Source organism: Netta rufina (assembly GCF_964035555.1).
Source record: "Netta rufina genome assembly, chromosome: 14".
In the NCBI taxonomy this organism is placed as follows: domain Eukaryota; kingdom Metazoa; phylum Chordata; class Aves; order Anseriformes; family Anatidae; genus Netta; species Netta rufina.
Window position 1 is genome coordinate 5,490,401 of NC_140137.1, and position 13,712 is coordinate 5,504,112.

At 39.1% G+C, this 13,712-nt stretch overlaps 1 protein-coding gene across 1 annotated transcript in view; it reads right to left on the reverse strand.

The window, feature by feature from the left end:
• SLIT3 (slit guidance ligand 3) overlaps positions 1–13,712 on the reverse strand; it is a gene marked incomplete at both ends in the record, with an annotated part of 518,009 nt that overhangs the window by 47,240 nt on the left and 457,057 nt on the right. Inside the window, 2 exons of the mRNA XM_084295482.1 lie at positions 4,283–4,422; positions 11,181–11,278. Of these exons, the coding sequence (XP_084151608.1) occupies positions 4,283–4,422; positions 11,181–11,278 (238 nt within the window). The remainder of the gene's footprint in view (positions 1–4,282; positions 4,423–11,180; positions 11,279–13,712) is intronic.

Below are 13,712 nucleotides of genomic sequence, written 5' to 3' on the forward strand. Positions count from 1 at the left end.
CTTGGAAGAATGGTGAGGGAATGTGGTGGTCTGGGTAAGGGCTTGACTAAGGAGAATCGAGTCTAATGTTTCTGCCACAGATTTTTTTTTTTTTTTTACTGCAGTCAGCTATCTGCCTACCTTTCCTCTCAGTCTTGCTCTCTTTAACTTATATTTTACTCTTTCATACAACCCATTTGTACTAGCACATTTTTAAAGTGATTTGATGGAAAAGAAATAGGAAGAAGGTTATTGCATGAGTTTTTGTTGTTGTTGTTGTTGTTTTTTTTTTTTTTTTTTTTTAAACAAAAGTGAAAAGGGGCTGGAGTGTGGGAAATTCCTTCCCTCAGCTGTCACTTAACAAATTGGTCATTTTTTGTCTACAACCTACTTTGAGTGGGGGAAAAACAGTCGAAGAATTTTAAAGGAAAACACTGTAAAAAGCTATTAATTGAAGAAAGATTTCTGGCCTTCATTATTTCAACCAATGAAAGCAAAATTTATGCATCATCATTTGGGATATTTTCTCCTAAAAAGGCTATAACAAGTAAAACTAGACAGACAGAAGATAAAGCAGAAAAATATTAAGATACGGAAAAAAATAAACCCTGGATACTGTGAATCTGTCATTAGTCAACATTTCCAAAACACGCATTTTTAGTTTGTGTTTCACTTCGGAACATAAGATTTACTATCGTTATTTAACCATTAGTCTGCCAGACAGGGGGAGATCCCAAACATTTCTTACAAAACAACACACATATTCTTGGATCTTCTTTCTCTCGCTATTGACACTATTCTTTATAATACAACATGCATTTATTTCATACTTGCAGTGTTTACTGTAGTATGGTTACTTGTAGCAGTATTATGGTGTCCAAGACCACATGAGCAATGAAGGATTCAGACTACCTGCCATGCAGTGCTACCAGAGCTTGCCTCCCTCTACAGCCAAGAAAAGAAGACATCTGCAATAGCTGAGCATCTATAATGAACAGCCTGAATGCTACTGAAAACATCACAGATTATCAAAACAGAAACATCTAGTCTGAACTTCAGTGTAATTTAGATTGTTCTTAATTTAACTCATGTTTTTATTACAGTGTGTGCTGAGAAATCCATTTTCTATCTAGAATCAACAACTCTTGGATAAAATTGCATGGTCTGGATTGTTCAGTCACCGAGACCAGCCACTGAATTTCTTAAAGAAATTTCTATTCTCCATAGAACCATTTGTAAAGTATGAAAATCTTTCTCTGCCTACTTTATAAAGCTAATTAAGATTTTTCTTGAGATCTTCAAGATATGATCTCAATCCCCCAATGATTTTCATGCTTCATCTCTAATCTTTCTCATCTCTCAATTTGCTCCTTGAATTCTGAACAACAATGTTAAGTATAATATTTGGTCACAACAAAAAGAGATATCATAGAATATCCTGAGTTGGAAGGGACCCATGAGAATCATTGAGTCCACCTCCTGATATAACCTATGTTTTCCTGTCCTACTAGAAACACCCAGCCTATAGTATTGCTGTTCCTTTTGGCAAAGCATCACATTGAGAGTTCATTATAACCCAAACTACTTCACAGAAAACCTACTTTTGTCATGGAAACTATCCTCCATCATTCAATCTTTGCTCATATAAATATATATATATTCCACACACTTAACTCTGAAGCACATACAGTTTTCTATCTCAATGGTTAACAAAGTCAGCACCTGAGAGAGAGGCAGGAAGCTCAAAGCACAATTCTGAGCACAGGAATAAGTATTCCTGACTCCTTCAGTCACCTGCTTTCTATCTGAAATATTAACATTCTCTAATCTTAGCATATTCAACCACAATATTAATGTTGTCTGCATCTATCTATCTATCTATCTATCTATCTATCTATCTATCTATCTATCTATCTATCTATCTTTAAAGATACTGCCAAAGTAACTTCAGATATTGCTTCACTACACAATGGCTTATTTAAAGAGAATATACACAGAGATGTCCTGGCTGTCACAGGAGACTTCAGCAGTCAAACTCTGTGGTTATAGATCCTTCTCTCTTCAGGTCACACACTCAAGTAATTTTAAAGTGTTTCTCCATGACTTGCCTGTGTACTTCCATGGCATTTCCCCAGCTGCTGTTCAATCAAGCAACTTCAGATGATGTCCAGTTTCTTGTGTTTGAATTCAGCTCTTAGAGAACCCTTAAAATCATGGCTCAGATTCACTTGGCTCATTTGTAACTTTTGTTTGGCTGATGGTTTTAGTTCTTGCAGCTACTTTATGCTTTCTCTGCCTTTCTGCTCGGAGAGGGCCAGGTGTATCTCCGAGGGATATTTCAGCCCAGCCAGCTGCACTGCAGTGAGTCCTTCCAGGTGACTGATCACGTTTGATGAAATACCCACCTCCAAAATGGAGGTGAACCCGGTTAAGGCAATTCTTTTACTGTGCTTCACTAAATTCTTCCTATTTTTAACCAGCATGAACTATTGAAAACTCTTCAGATTTCTAATTTAAGCTAACCCCCATTTTTTCAGCCCTTCTTCACTTACTATCTATACTATATTTTTCCAGAGGTATTTCCTGCTATTCTTCAAAGGCTCAGTCTCTTTCTGTTGCAGTCAAAGTTACTGCCTGCACTCCAGCAACAAAAGCTTACTGGGTGGTATATGCAATTGTGTGTGTAGAACATGCAAGACTGGGATCTGAAATACTCAAGTATTTGACAAATTCCTGTGAAGAACCATAGGCACAGCACAGACAATATGCAGGTGTAAAAAAAAACCAAAAACCTGGAAGTTGACTAGAAATGTTTCAAAATTGGTTCTGAAGTATCTGTGAACTCTCTGACCCCTAGCCAGACTGCCATTTGAGAAGAAATCCCAATCTAGTTCTTTCCTGCCTTTCTTTGAAAACTAAAAAAAAAAAAAAGTAATCTGCAATAAGCCTGTGAAAAGGAAACAGCATTTACATATATACTGGATTCAGTTGTTACTTGATAGATCTTTCCTTGGCTAGGCAAATATATTTCCTCTTGTAAATGTACAGGCTCTGCCGCCTTGTATAGAGTTTTGTTTGAAACCACCCAAGAATAGCTCACATAAATAGTGCACAAGTAAGCACAATGGGCTCAACATGCTATAAGCAAAACTCTTTACTCTGCTAAGCTAAATTTTTCAGTTTTTGGCAGAAAGATCATTTTAGAACTCCAATAAATGTACATTCAAGTCATAAGGCTTTTCTCAGCTAAAGATTTACATGGGCCTCCTTTGTATCAGCCACAAAAGTATTTTAAGAGTTTGGAAATTCTAGAAGCTTTCCCCCTGCCTTACTCAGCCACTCAAGCTTGATCCTCATTAAATCCCTTGACATGTAATATATTCCAGTGTACAAGAAGCCCTTCATTACTTCTCCATGCTTAGAAGGTAATAAACCCATTTCAAAGGATGGAACTAGGAACTGTTGCAGGTGTTTCCTTACCACTCCATGCTGAGCCAGGAAGGTCATGCTAACGCGGTTTGAATGAGTCAACAGTGTACTCCAGTAATGACTTGAGAAAAAGCATTTTCAGATTGCAGTTAGTTTCTACCCTTGCAGAAGTTTTAGGAAGAAATTTATCTGAAATGTAACATGGGCACTAGAGGCAGTCATTCTGCTGCAAACTCAGTTACCAACTTCTGTCACTGTGGGCTTCACAAGTGGCTGCACATCTGCTAACTGGGCTAGTTTACATGTGTGCTTTCTTAAAACTATGAGTCTAAGGTTTCTCAGCCTTTGCTTTGACACCTGTGAAATGGAGATAATGAATTTAAACAGCAAATTGTCAGGCTCAGCTTATTTAATATATGCAGACCTTTAAGATCTCAGGTGAAAGCCATGCCCCAAAAGCTACCATAATTTAAACTGGAACTATTTTAATTTTACAAGATTCATATCCGATTCATATCAGACTCATCTCAGTACTGAGAATATTTCTGTAGTAAATGTAGAGAATGAATGTGAAGAAGTACAAATTTTTCTGACCCTTTAAACTTTAGTATTTTTTAAGTGTATTTTATAATGAAGTATCAAAATTTTGTCTCAGAATAGTGGTTGTGTTTGTGACTACAAGTGTATTGCAATATTGGCAGAACTGACATCTCTCCAGTAACTCACCAGTTGGACATCCACGTTGCTTGAAAACGGGACTACCTTTTTTGGTTAATTATGCACTTATGGACAAAATAAACATGTATTTGGACACTTCCTCTCAGGCACTACAGAGACTCCTCACAGATTCCTGTTCTTTAATTGCACACCTTACCTGTGTAATTAGGAGGGCACAGACAGACATAGTTGTTGATCCCATCCACACATGTAGAGTTATTCTCGCAGTCATTATCTTCACAGTCATCTGGGTTTATTTCACACCTCTCTCCCTCATACCCAAGGGCACACGAACAGCTTTGGAGAAAGACAAAACATAATACAAGTTAGCATGGATTTGAAGAGGCGGGAGGTTTTGGGTATAAAACTGAAATTAAAAGATATACAAGAGAGTTGCTGGAGCCAAAATCATGTCCACTGTGAAGCACTTTAACACTACGTGTTTGGTGAAGGATGCAATCTGATGGTTCATGAGGTCATGCAATTATTTACATGAGATATAAAAGCATCAGCTGTAGACACCTTTTGTTGTGTTGCCCTTTGCTTTCTTTGTTGATAACCCTAGAACTGAAGGAAACAGCCTCAGGGCAGGAGAGTGAACACTCATCAGAATATTCAAGTCCTTGGCTCCTCTGCTAATGATTTTGCAAATACGTGCATACTTGCTTATTGAGGACTGCATAATCGTAGGGCAACTTGGCAGCTTTCAGATGGCTTGCTCTCTTGAAAGAACAACAGCTTGAACTAAATTTACAGACATGAACATTTTCTTCTCATTACCGCTTTGTCACTTGTCCAAACAAGAAATGTTTGGGAATGGTTGCTTTTATGAGTACGATGAGGTTTCAGTACTTCCACAGCTCCTCCAATGTCTATTTGTAGAAGAGCTGATGATGTCTAGATGATTTAACTAAAGCTAAACACAAACAAACAATATCAGAGCTAGTAACGGTTCTGTGAGGATGTGGACATTATTGAAGAATAATTGCAGTAAATATTTTATCTCACAAAACTGTGACGTACGGTCCCTGGAGGGAGCATAAGAAGCTAAGTGGCTGACAAATGACTTTATTTTTTTTTCAATCTCAGTTTCTTTTCTAGATCTAAAAGTTGGGTTTGCCAAGAGAACCTTTATATTTTAAACTAACTGTAAGTGGTGGATAGGTGGTGGCCATGGTTTCCTAAAAGAGAGTCTAAAAACATGTGTTAAGTGCTTCAGTCATTTCAGTGGCTTCCAAGAAGCCAGCAATGATATTTGAAGTGTCAATATTGCTGTTCGCGAGTCACAGAAAGCATGTATGCAGAAGGGAAGGGTTGTTTCAAGTCCCAGTCCAAACTACACATTTACTGAGCTGTTCATTTCCGTTCCCATGTGAGTTCTGGTGGCAGAAAAGGAACTGAATAAATGTAAAACACTGCTGATTGATGAGGATGAAAAACAGAAAGCACCAGAGCAGTCACACTAATTGCCAGCCACTGCTTCCTGAAAGCAGGAGAGTTTCCAATGCAGAGATGACTGCAATGTACTTTTTCAATTCAGATGGCCAGAGTACTCATGGAGTGGTTATTCTGTTGTATGTGAGTGCCAGGGAGCTGAGTTGGGGAATGCCCTGGAGAAATAGGAAGCTTCAGAGTCTGTGAAGAAAACCTGCAGCACTGTTGTGCTGGTTGCCCTCAGCACGGCGTATGTTTCTCTTCCTGCTGAGTGCCACAGACTGAGTGGAGTGCAGGGGCTCCAAGGGTTGGGATGGTACAGTGCTCATTGCCCTTCAGAAAGGTGGTAGGTTGGGCTTTGAGGATGAGCCTGGATTCTGGGCAACCTCAGAAAATAAGGGAATAACAAAGAGGAAGAAAAAAAGAGTAGAGAATGTGTCCTGAGTAACCACAATATTAGGACCTCCTAGAGGGGTAGAGGACAGGCCAGCCTTCCTTCAGTTCTGCCGTGATCATTCACAGGTCATGAGACTTAGAAACTCCTCACCATGAATACCCAAAACCAAATGGCTCAAATCAGTCCAACTTAGGACCCAACAAATCAAGAAATATTTTCTTTTCCCATTTCTATCACATTGTTGCCAATAAAATATCTCCTCTTGCTGACCCCGCAATGATGCTGAGGATTATAAGAAGCAGATATGAAAGAAGAGCTGGCACAGCATCTTTTGTGGGAACAGGACTGTAGGGGAAGGGGTAAAGACATCTAATTAAATACAGTGGCACATTCATCATGTCACCCTTTTCGATTACAAAACCCCATTTTCAGGGGCTTATAACTCAGCCATAAAAATATGCTCCAGGCTGCATCTTGGCATCCAAGGTCTCAGTTTGGGAGCACAATTTTTTTCTCTCCATTTAAAGAAAAGCAACAAGAGTGGCTTTGTGCTGGTTATTTTTATGTGACTATAACACCATTTTCCTTCCACAAAAGGACTGGGATAGCTTGCATGTATGCAATTAAAAATGACATTATTAAATACTATCACAGTAATGACTCAACTCAGTAGAGTTACCATTAGTAATAATACATGTGGGATTGTTAGCATACAATTGCTCAGTATTAGGACACATTCCATACTGAAGGAAATGTCAGCATAATTAATGACATTTGGCTACTGGTCCCTATGTATTATAGAGAGTCTTTAAATTATTGCTTATGTATAATTCTTTATTTTGATTTGCATTCAAATGTGCCAAATATGAGGACTGAAATTAAATGATAAAACATACAATGTGGGACCTGGATTGAACCATATGTTGAAAGAGTTGCAGTTTGGGACCGTTTGTATGTATTTCTCCAGAAAAAGCTTAGAAAAAAAATGAAGTTTGCAGAGTGACTGGAAGGTCATCAAACTTTTGGGTTCCAGCTGACCGAGAGAGAAAATTAATTCCAGAGACAATGATGAAAACTGTGTTCTGAATAAATAGTGAGGCAGCGAGAGACAGCTTTTCATTTGGACCTGAGAAACAATGGAGCCATGCAGGAAAGAACCGTTTCCTAAGACACTGTGATCTAAACTAATACAGGTCCACTTCCTTATTCTTGTTTAGGGATTTTGCATTAGTGTTGTACTTTCCTATAAATAAATAAATAACGCTCAAAGTCATCATTATTCTCTTGAAGATAGGATGGAACACAGAATTTAATTACAACATTTTGGGGGAAAACTTTTGGAGCTGCAGTGTACTAACAATTTTGTAAGTTCACTATAGTCATTTTTTTTCAAAGTGCAATGAAACAGTTAAAAATCTGTTTATTAAAATAGGCATACATACAGTACATTATGTTTCAAAAAACAACTTCTAAATACTGATGATAAATTCTTTGAAGAATATTACTTTTTCTTGGTAGAGGAGCTTTCTACATCTGTATTCCAACAGAGTAGCCTGTAAGCCTGGAAGTGCAACACTTCTCCTTAAACTAGGCTGAATTAACAGTAGGGAGTCCAGAGTTTTTCATTTATGAAGGAACTTAAAGTTTGTGGAAAACACTAAAGAAAATGCTCTGGACAATGGAGATCTTTGTATATGGAGAAAAGTTAAAGTAATGTGCAAACTGTTTCCCAACACCGTAGGCTATCAAAGATAAGCTGGTTGCCTGTGGCTAACTCTGAAGCAGAGCTGACAGCTCTGCCTCTTTCATCAAAGTCTCACTTACAGGCATGCTAAATGAGCAAGACATGTCTGATTGACCATCTCGTTTTATCAGTTTCAATAAGCACCTTTTTTTGGCAACCTTTTGTCATAGCAGACACAGATTAGTTTAGAACTTAACGGGAGGAAGAACTTCATGTTTCTAATCCTCTGAGTCACACAGTGACACTTAACTATTCTGTAATGCAGAAAATGTCCCTCCCTAGAAAAAAAGAAAAAAGAAAAAATAAAGAGAGTATGTGAAAATAATTTAGATTAAAAAAAAAGCCTGCAAGAATAAAGAAAGACTGAAGAACTCCAGCTGAACCTGTGCCCTTAGAATGCCCCTCCAGGACCTACTGCTATAACAAATCTGAGCGATTCAGTCCCCTGCTGCTGCGAACCCTCGCAGGTACCAGACACAGCAGGCAAGTCAGGCTGGAATCTCAGTCATAACTATGAATTTCCTGTCTTTGCCTGGTGAACATCACCACCTTACCATTATTTAAAAGGTAATTTTCTTGTCTAAGGCTACAGAAACTTGAGAGTTAAACTGCTTGGCATTTCATATGCAGGGAGTTTTGGCTTAAGTTTCTTTTTTTAAAAGAGTAAAGATTTGACAAGTTTGGCAGCAGAGTTTGTATATGAATATATTTCCCTTGAGAACAGAATATACAGAAGATATAATTTCTTTTACAGGCCACACAACAGAAAAATCTAAGGAGGCCTCTCATGAAAATGTTTTTGACATCTACTTCCTCACAGCTTATAATCTAATGCAACGTTTTCCCATCTTGAGGAGCACAACTTACATGCATGCAACTCTTGCAACTCTGACTGCTGCCATCCACTGGAGAAGAGATTTCCCACCATAAAAAAAAAAAATAAAAATAAATCTTTTTTTTTTTTTTTCCCTTCATGGACCGTTCCATCCCCACTCCACACTTCTCTAAAAAAAGGTAAAGCCTCACACTCCTGTTCTGCAGAGCAGGGAGGGACAAGGATGCCTTAGTGGACTGTCTGTATTGAAACACAGTGAGGAACTAGAGCAGTGCATAAGCTGAACATTCAATTTTATGAATAAATATTTTGATGAGATATGGTTTTATGGGTATTTTATTAGACCAACCCAAGCTATATAAATAACTATAAAAGCAGAAATCTTCCCTAAAAAGCCCCAAACGTTGTTAAGCAACATAACCACTCCTGCTGTTTTGTAAAGGATCTCAAAAACTACATCCATTTGGAACCAAAGTAAAGCCCCTGAAAATGTGAACTTCACGAGAAAAATTCAACAGTAGCTTTTATTTCAGCTCATTCAAAGCATTTTTTTAAAAAAACTTTCTACCATGGAAGAAGAAAAAAATGATGAATAAAAACCTGAACCAAAATAAAAACTGAAGCCTTTTATTCCAGTATTACAGATATTATGAAATGTTTTACTAGCACATTTTTAGTGTCAGCCAGGTTTTGCAAAATGAGTACTGAGTGACAGATAATACAATACAGTTTTGCTTTGGTACAAGCTGGCCAAAGCCATCTAACCAGTATTACATGAGGGTGACATAAAGGGAAACTGAACTATAGAGCAATAGAACATTGAACAAACCTCTTGAACAAAACCTGAACTTTTACTCCTAAAATTGCTGGGCTTGTTATGACCTGAATCAAGAAGAGGACTATCAGATCACCAGTGCTGAGCGGTGGTCTCACCAAAATCTAGAGTGCCATGACCATGACCATTTGCACGCGCTACGGTCTGCAGAACCTCTGCATCCCACCCCCATGCACTAATGTGACCCACGCACATGTCTGTACCCAGAGGACATCCTCTGCTGCTCTGCTCTGGGTCTCATTGCAGCTGCTCAAACAGAGCTCCAGATGGCCTCATGGAAACATGCGGCCACGTCTTGTGTTCCAGTGGTATGGTGGAAAGCCTCGGGCTGTTGTTTGTAACAGAGCCCAGCAGTGTCCCTTTCACCACCATCAATGCACACTTTTCCACTGTAGTATCATCAGTTCGCTTCTGCTTCTAGCGTGTGCTGGAACTGCTTCTGGAGAGTGTGTGTGGGGGGGGGGGGGGGGGGAGTAGGAGGGAGAATTTTCTTGAGGGTTGGCAAGCCCAGAGACAGAGAAGCTCTGGGGTACTTCTCCCTTTTTCTTCTTCACCATTCATCCCACCCCCACCCACAGGGCAAGAGGGAAGCTATTCTGTGCCTCATTCCCTGATGAAGGGTTTGGGGAGTCAGGAAGAAGCTACAGTGCTCTGCTGGAAATATAAAGGTGTTGTGCCTTTGGCTGGGGAGGAGGATGGGGTTAGTGCAGTCTCTGACTGCACCTGAAGTCCTGTCAGTCACCCAAATTTTCACCTGGCCCTTTCTGTTTTGAAGAAATTGTATTTTCTGACATAAGATGATATGGGTTTGCTGATCTGGTTAACAGTCAACCTCAGCTGGAATAATCCTAATCACGGCTGAAACCAAACTGGAACTGAACTGCAAAAATGTACTGTCTTGACTCTCTTCTTATCCCATTTATAAACTGTGCACTTGTGGGTCTCCCTCCCGCTGTCCCTCCCTCTGTCTTTTGCTGAGAGAAGTTATATATAGGAGAATACACGGCGACAGCCTGAATAATACAGACATGCTCTTAGAAGTGAGGCTTTCATATGTGTAACTGAAACATCATCATGGTGTGCGCTTACACATATTTTGTGCAAGAAATAGCATGAATTCTGAGGACCTAATCAGTGAAAATTTGAGGAACGATTTTCTAAAAAAATTTCTAGCAACTTTTTAATGAAAACTAGTGGCCAAAGCCTTGAACTCGTATTTTCTTAGTTGTAAAATAGGACTTGTAGGAGCACTAATCTCCCAACAGCTGCATGAAAAAAAATCTAAATTCCTCTTGGAGTCTCCCCATCTATGTTACATCTTTCTTATGTGGGAAAACTGAAACCCATAATAGCCAGCTGTAAAGGTTATTCTCTTTGCAAGCATTATGCCCAAAAAGATGTGGCAATCTCTCCACATTTTTTAATTGTTTCTTTAAAGCCTGTTTGTCTACAAGATTCAGTATGAAAACATTTTGCATCTGGTTGTCAAGCAACAGATGCTTATTTTACAAATACAAAAAAGGGTATGCGTGCATTTGAAATGCCCCAAGGAAAATTAGCATACAGATAACACAATGCAGATCAGGGAGACCACTCAAAATAGCTCTTAGAGCATGTCCCATTATGAGAAAATAAGGAGGCCTGTTTCAAAGGAAACAATATGTCACCACTGAAACCAGATTAAATTTTTTGTCTGGCAGATAGAATTGTAATGTACAGCAGCTTTTACAAAGTAGTAATTATAGTTCGTTAACGTAAAGTAGAAACATTTATTTTATCATCTCATTTTAAATGAACTTTGTGTTATTACCTGAATCCATCCTTATTTGCCTCGGTGAGGTGGCAGGTCCCTCCATTCTGACATGGGTTTTGAATGCAAGAATTAATGGGCACACTGCAGTCCCGACCCTGTTTGGGAAAATTCAGAAGAAAGAAAGGTTAGTAAGATTCCATCTGAATCAATACCTATAGCTCCCTCACCCTATTTGTGAGGCTACTTACAGTAGGGCTATGGTCTTCAGAAGCATCACATCACCTAATGTTTTTTATTGATGGCAGATACATTCATCACTTAAATGAGAATTTGGACAGGGCGATTATTCTAATCAATGAGACAGGTGGGTATCTTGGTGTCATTTGAGTTTCAAGATATTGGTTAACTCTCCCATTTTATTGTTTTAAGGAAACAGCTGGTTTTATCGGTACTTTAGCACACTTTAACCCCCAGTGATAGTTACACTGAAAAGAATGAATCATGACCAAAGATAGGCAGAAGGCCATGCACAGTCAGCTCAAGACCACAGAGTCAGCACTCATTCAACTGCATTTACCAGGTACTCAGTTAAAAAAAAAAGTAACAATGCACCATATTCATTACTAGACGTTGTCAAAACTTAAAGGAGAAAATCCATTTTATCCTGGGAGCTGAGTTTGAGTTTCTCTATGGATCACACCGAATCCTGTTTGATATTGTCTTTCAATCAGTTCCTTTTTAAAGATTACCCTAAAATATACATCAGTTCCAACTGAACTTCACTAGCTTGGACAACCTTCACTGTTACCAACTGACTTTTTATTGACTCTTCAGGGCATAGATATCTTTCTCTGATCATTATATTCTACTGATTAGAAAAAGCTATTTGTAAAATTGGCAAAAGCACTAAAGAGGTTGTTCTTTCCCTTCAGTTACTGTCACAGTAAGGTGGAATAAAGACAACTGAAAGTCTGACAGTAGTCAAGGGATCTGTGCAATCAAAACAAGTTCAAGAGATTTCTTTACTCTTCCTATCGAAGATCCTGTTAGCAGTGGCCTTCTGCCAGCTCATCTACTGGAAAGCTGATACATGACTGCAATCAAGATGAGAAAAATATCTCAGGAGAAACATTAATTCAGTCAAAGTTGATGGGATTTTTGGCTTTGGTTTAAAAAACATTATTATTGTACTTGAGAAGAATAACAACAGTGCATCTATTTGGAAATCCCTAAACAAAGAGGGCAGATTCCAGCCCATGACACCAATTCATAACAGCGGTAACCTTTGTGTATTAATTTTGAACATCGTCCTACCTCTGCCAGCTCTTCTTGCTGACACCACTCATCCGAAGTCATTCCTCCACTGGCTTTGCAACACTTTAGATAGCTGGTGTGATGTACCAGAGCGGGGAACACTCAACAGACATTTATGTAGCCTCATTTTTCTAAGATTGCTGTGTTGGGGAAATGGAGCGTCTTGATGCTTCAGCTATATACTGCACCTGAGAGCATCACCTGTTAGTTGTTTTTCCATCTAGCTTTGAGGCTTTGCTGCTCTCACTTAAGATATGTTACATTAGAATTAAGAATGGGCTTTGAGAAGCCTAACACTGTGCTTGGCAGATAACTGACAGTGATTAGCTTGTCTCAGGATGGCTACATGTACAGTGAGGTCTCAGGATGGTTATACAGTGGGGTATAGAAAAGGATGGAGCAACTACTTTATTACAAAGACTAAGACTTCATAGTCTGGAGAAAAGGGAGCTAAGGTGGGGGGGGAGTGCTATAATTGGTGTTTACAAAATCATGGAGGTGGTAAATGCAGAATTTGTTACTCATCATTTCCCTTAGCAGAAGAGGAACTGTGACCGATAGTTTATGTCAGATAGTCAGATAGTTTAGGAGCCATTAGGCAAATTCATGGACAACAGAGTCAAGACAGATATGAAAGGCAAAAGGCAGACATCAGCATTCCTAACTGGATGATGGTGGGTGCTGGGAGAACCAGAGAGGAGTGCTGACCAGGCTTGCATCCTTTCCTTTAAAAGTAAACACTTGCTGCCTGCAGTACAGACGGAGTGCTGTGGTAAATGCACTACAGACCTTGCATGGCTTTTCTCATGCTTTTATGTCAAAGTTGCTTGAAAGGCTTACTTGGCTCTCAACAAGGAAAATGTTCTTTAGCTTGTTTCAAAAGTCCCTGAACCAAAAGTACTTGATTTTGTGCATTATCAGGAAATAGATCTCTCATGAAAACCACACTAGGATAAATTTGCTCAATTTGTCAATGGCTGCATATCTGTTTGAGAAATCTTGCTTACTTCTTTTGTAGAACAAATAGGCTGGTCACGTCGTTCAAATGGTTCAACACTGACCACTTCTCGCTTACATCCTACATTGAACAGAAGAAATTCTTGCTCAGCTCTTCACAGGTGTCCCCATTTCTGATGACATGCCCAGCCCAGAGGTGGCAAGCCAGTAGGAGGAGGACTGTGCTGGTTCTGCGACTGCTCAAGCTCCATGCATACTTTTAGTACTGTATAAATAATAGAAGCACTCTTAATTTGTCTCTGGAGTGCTCATCTTGAA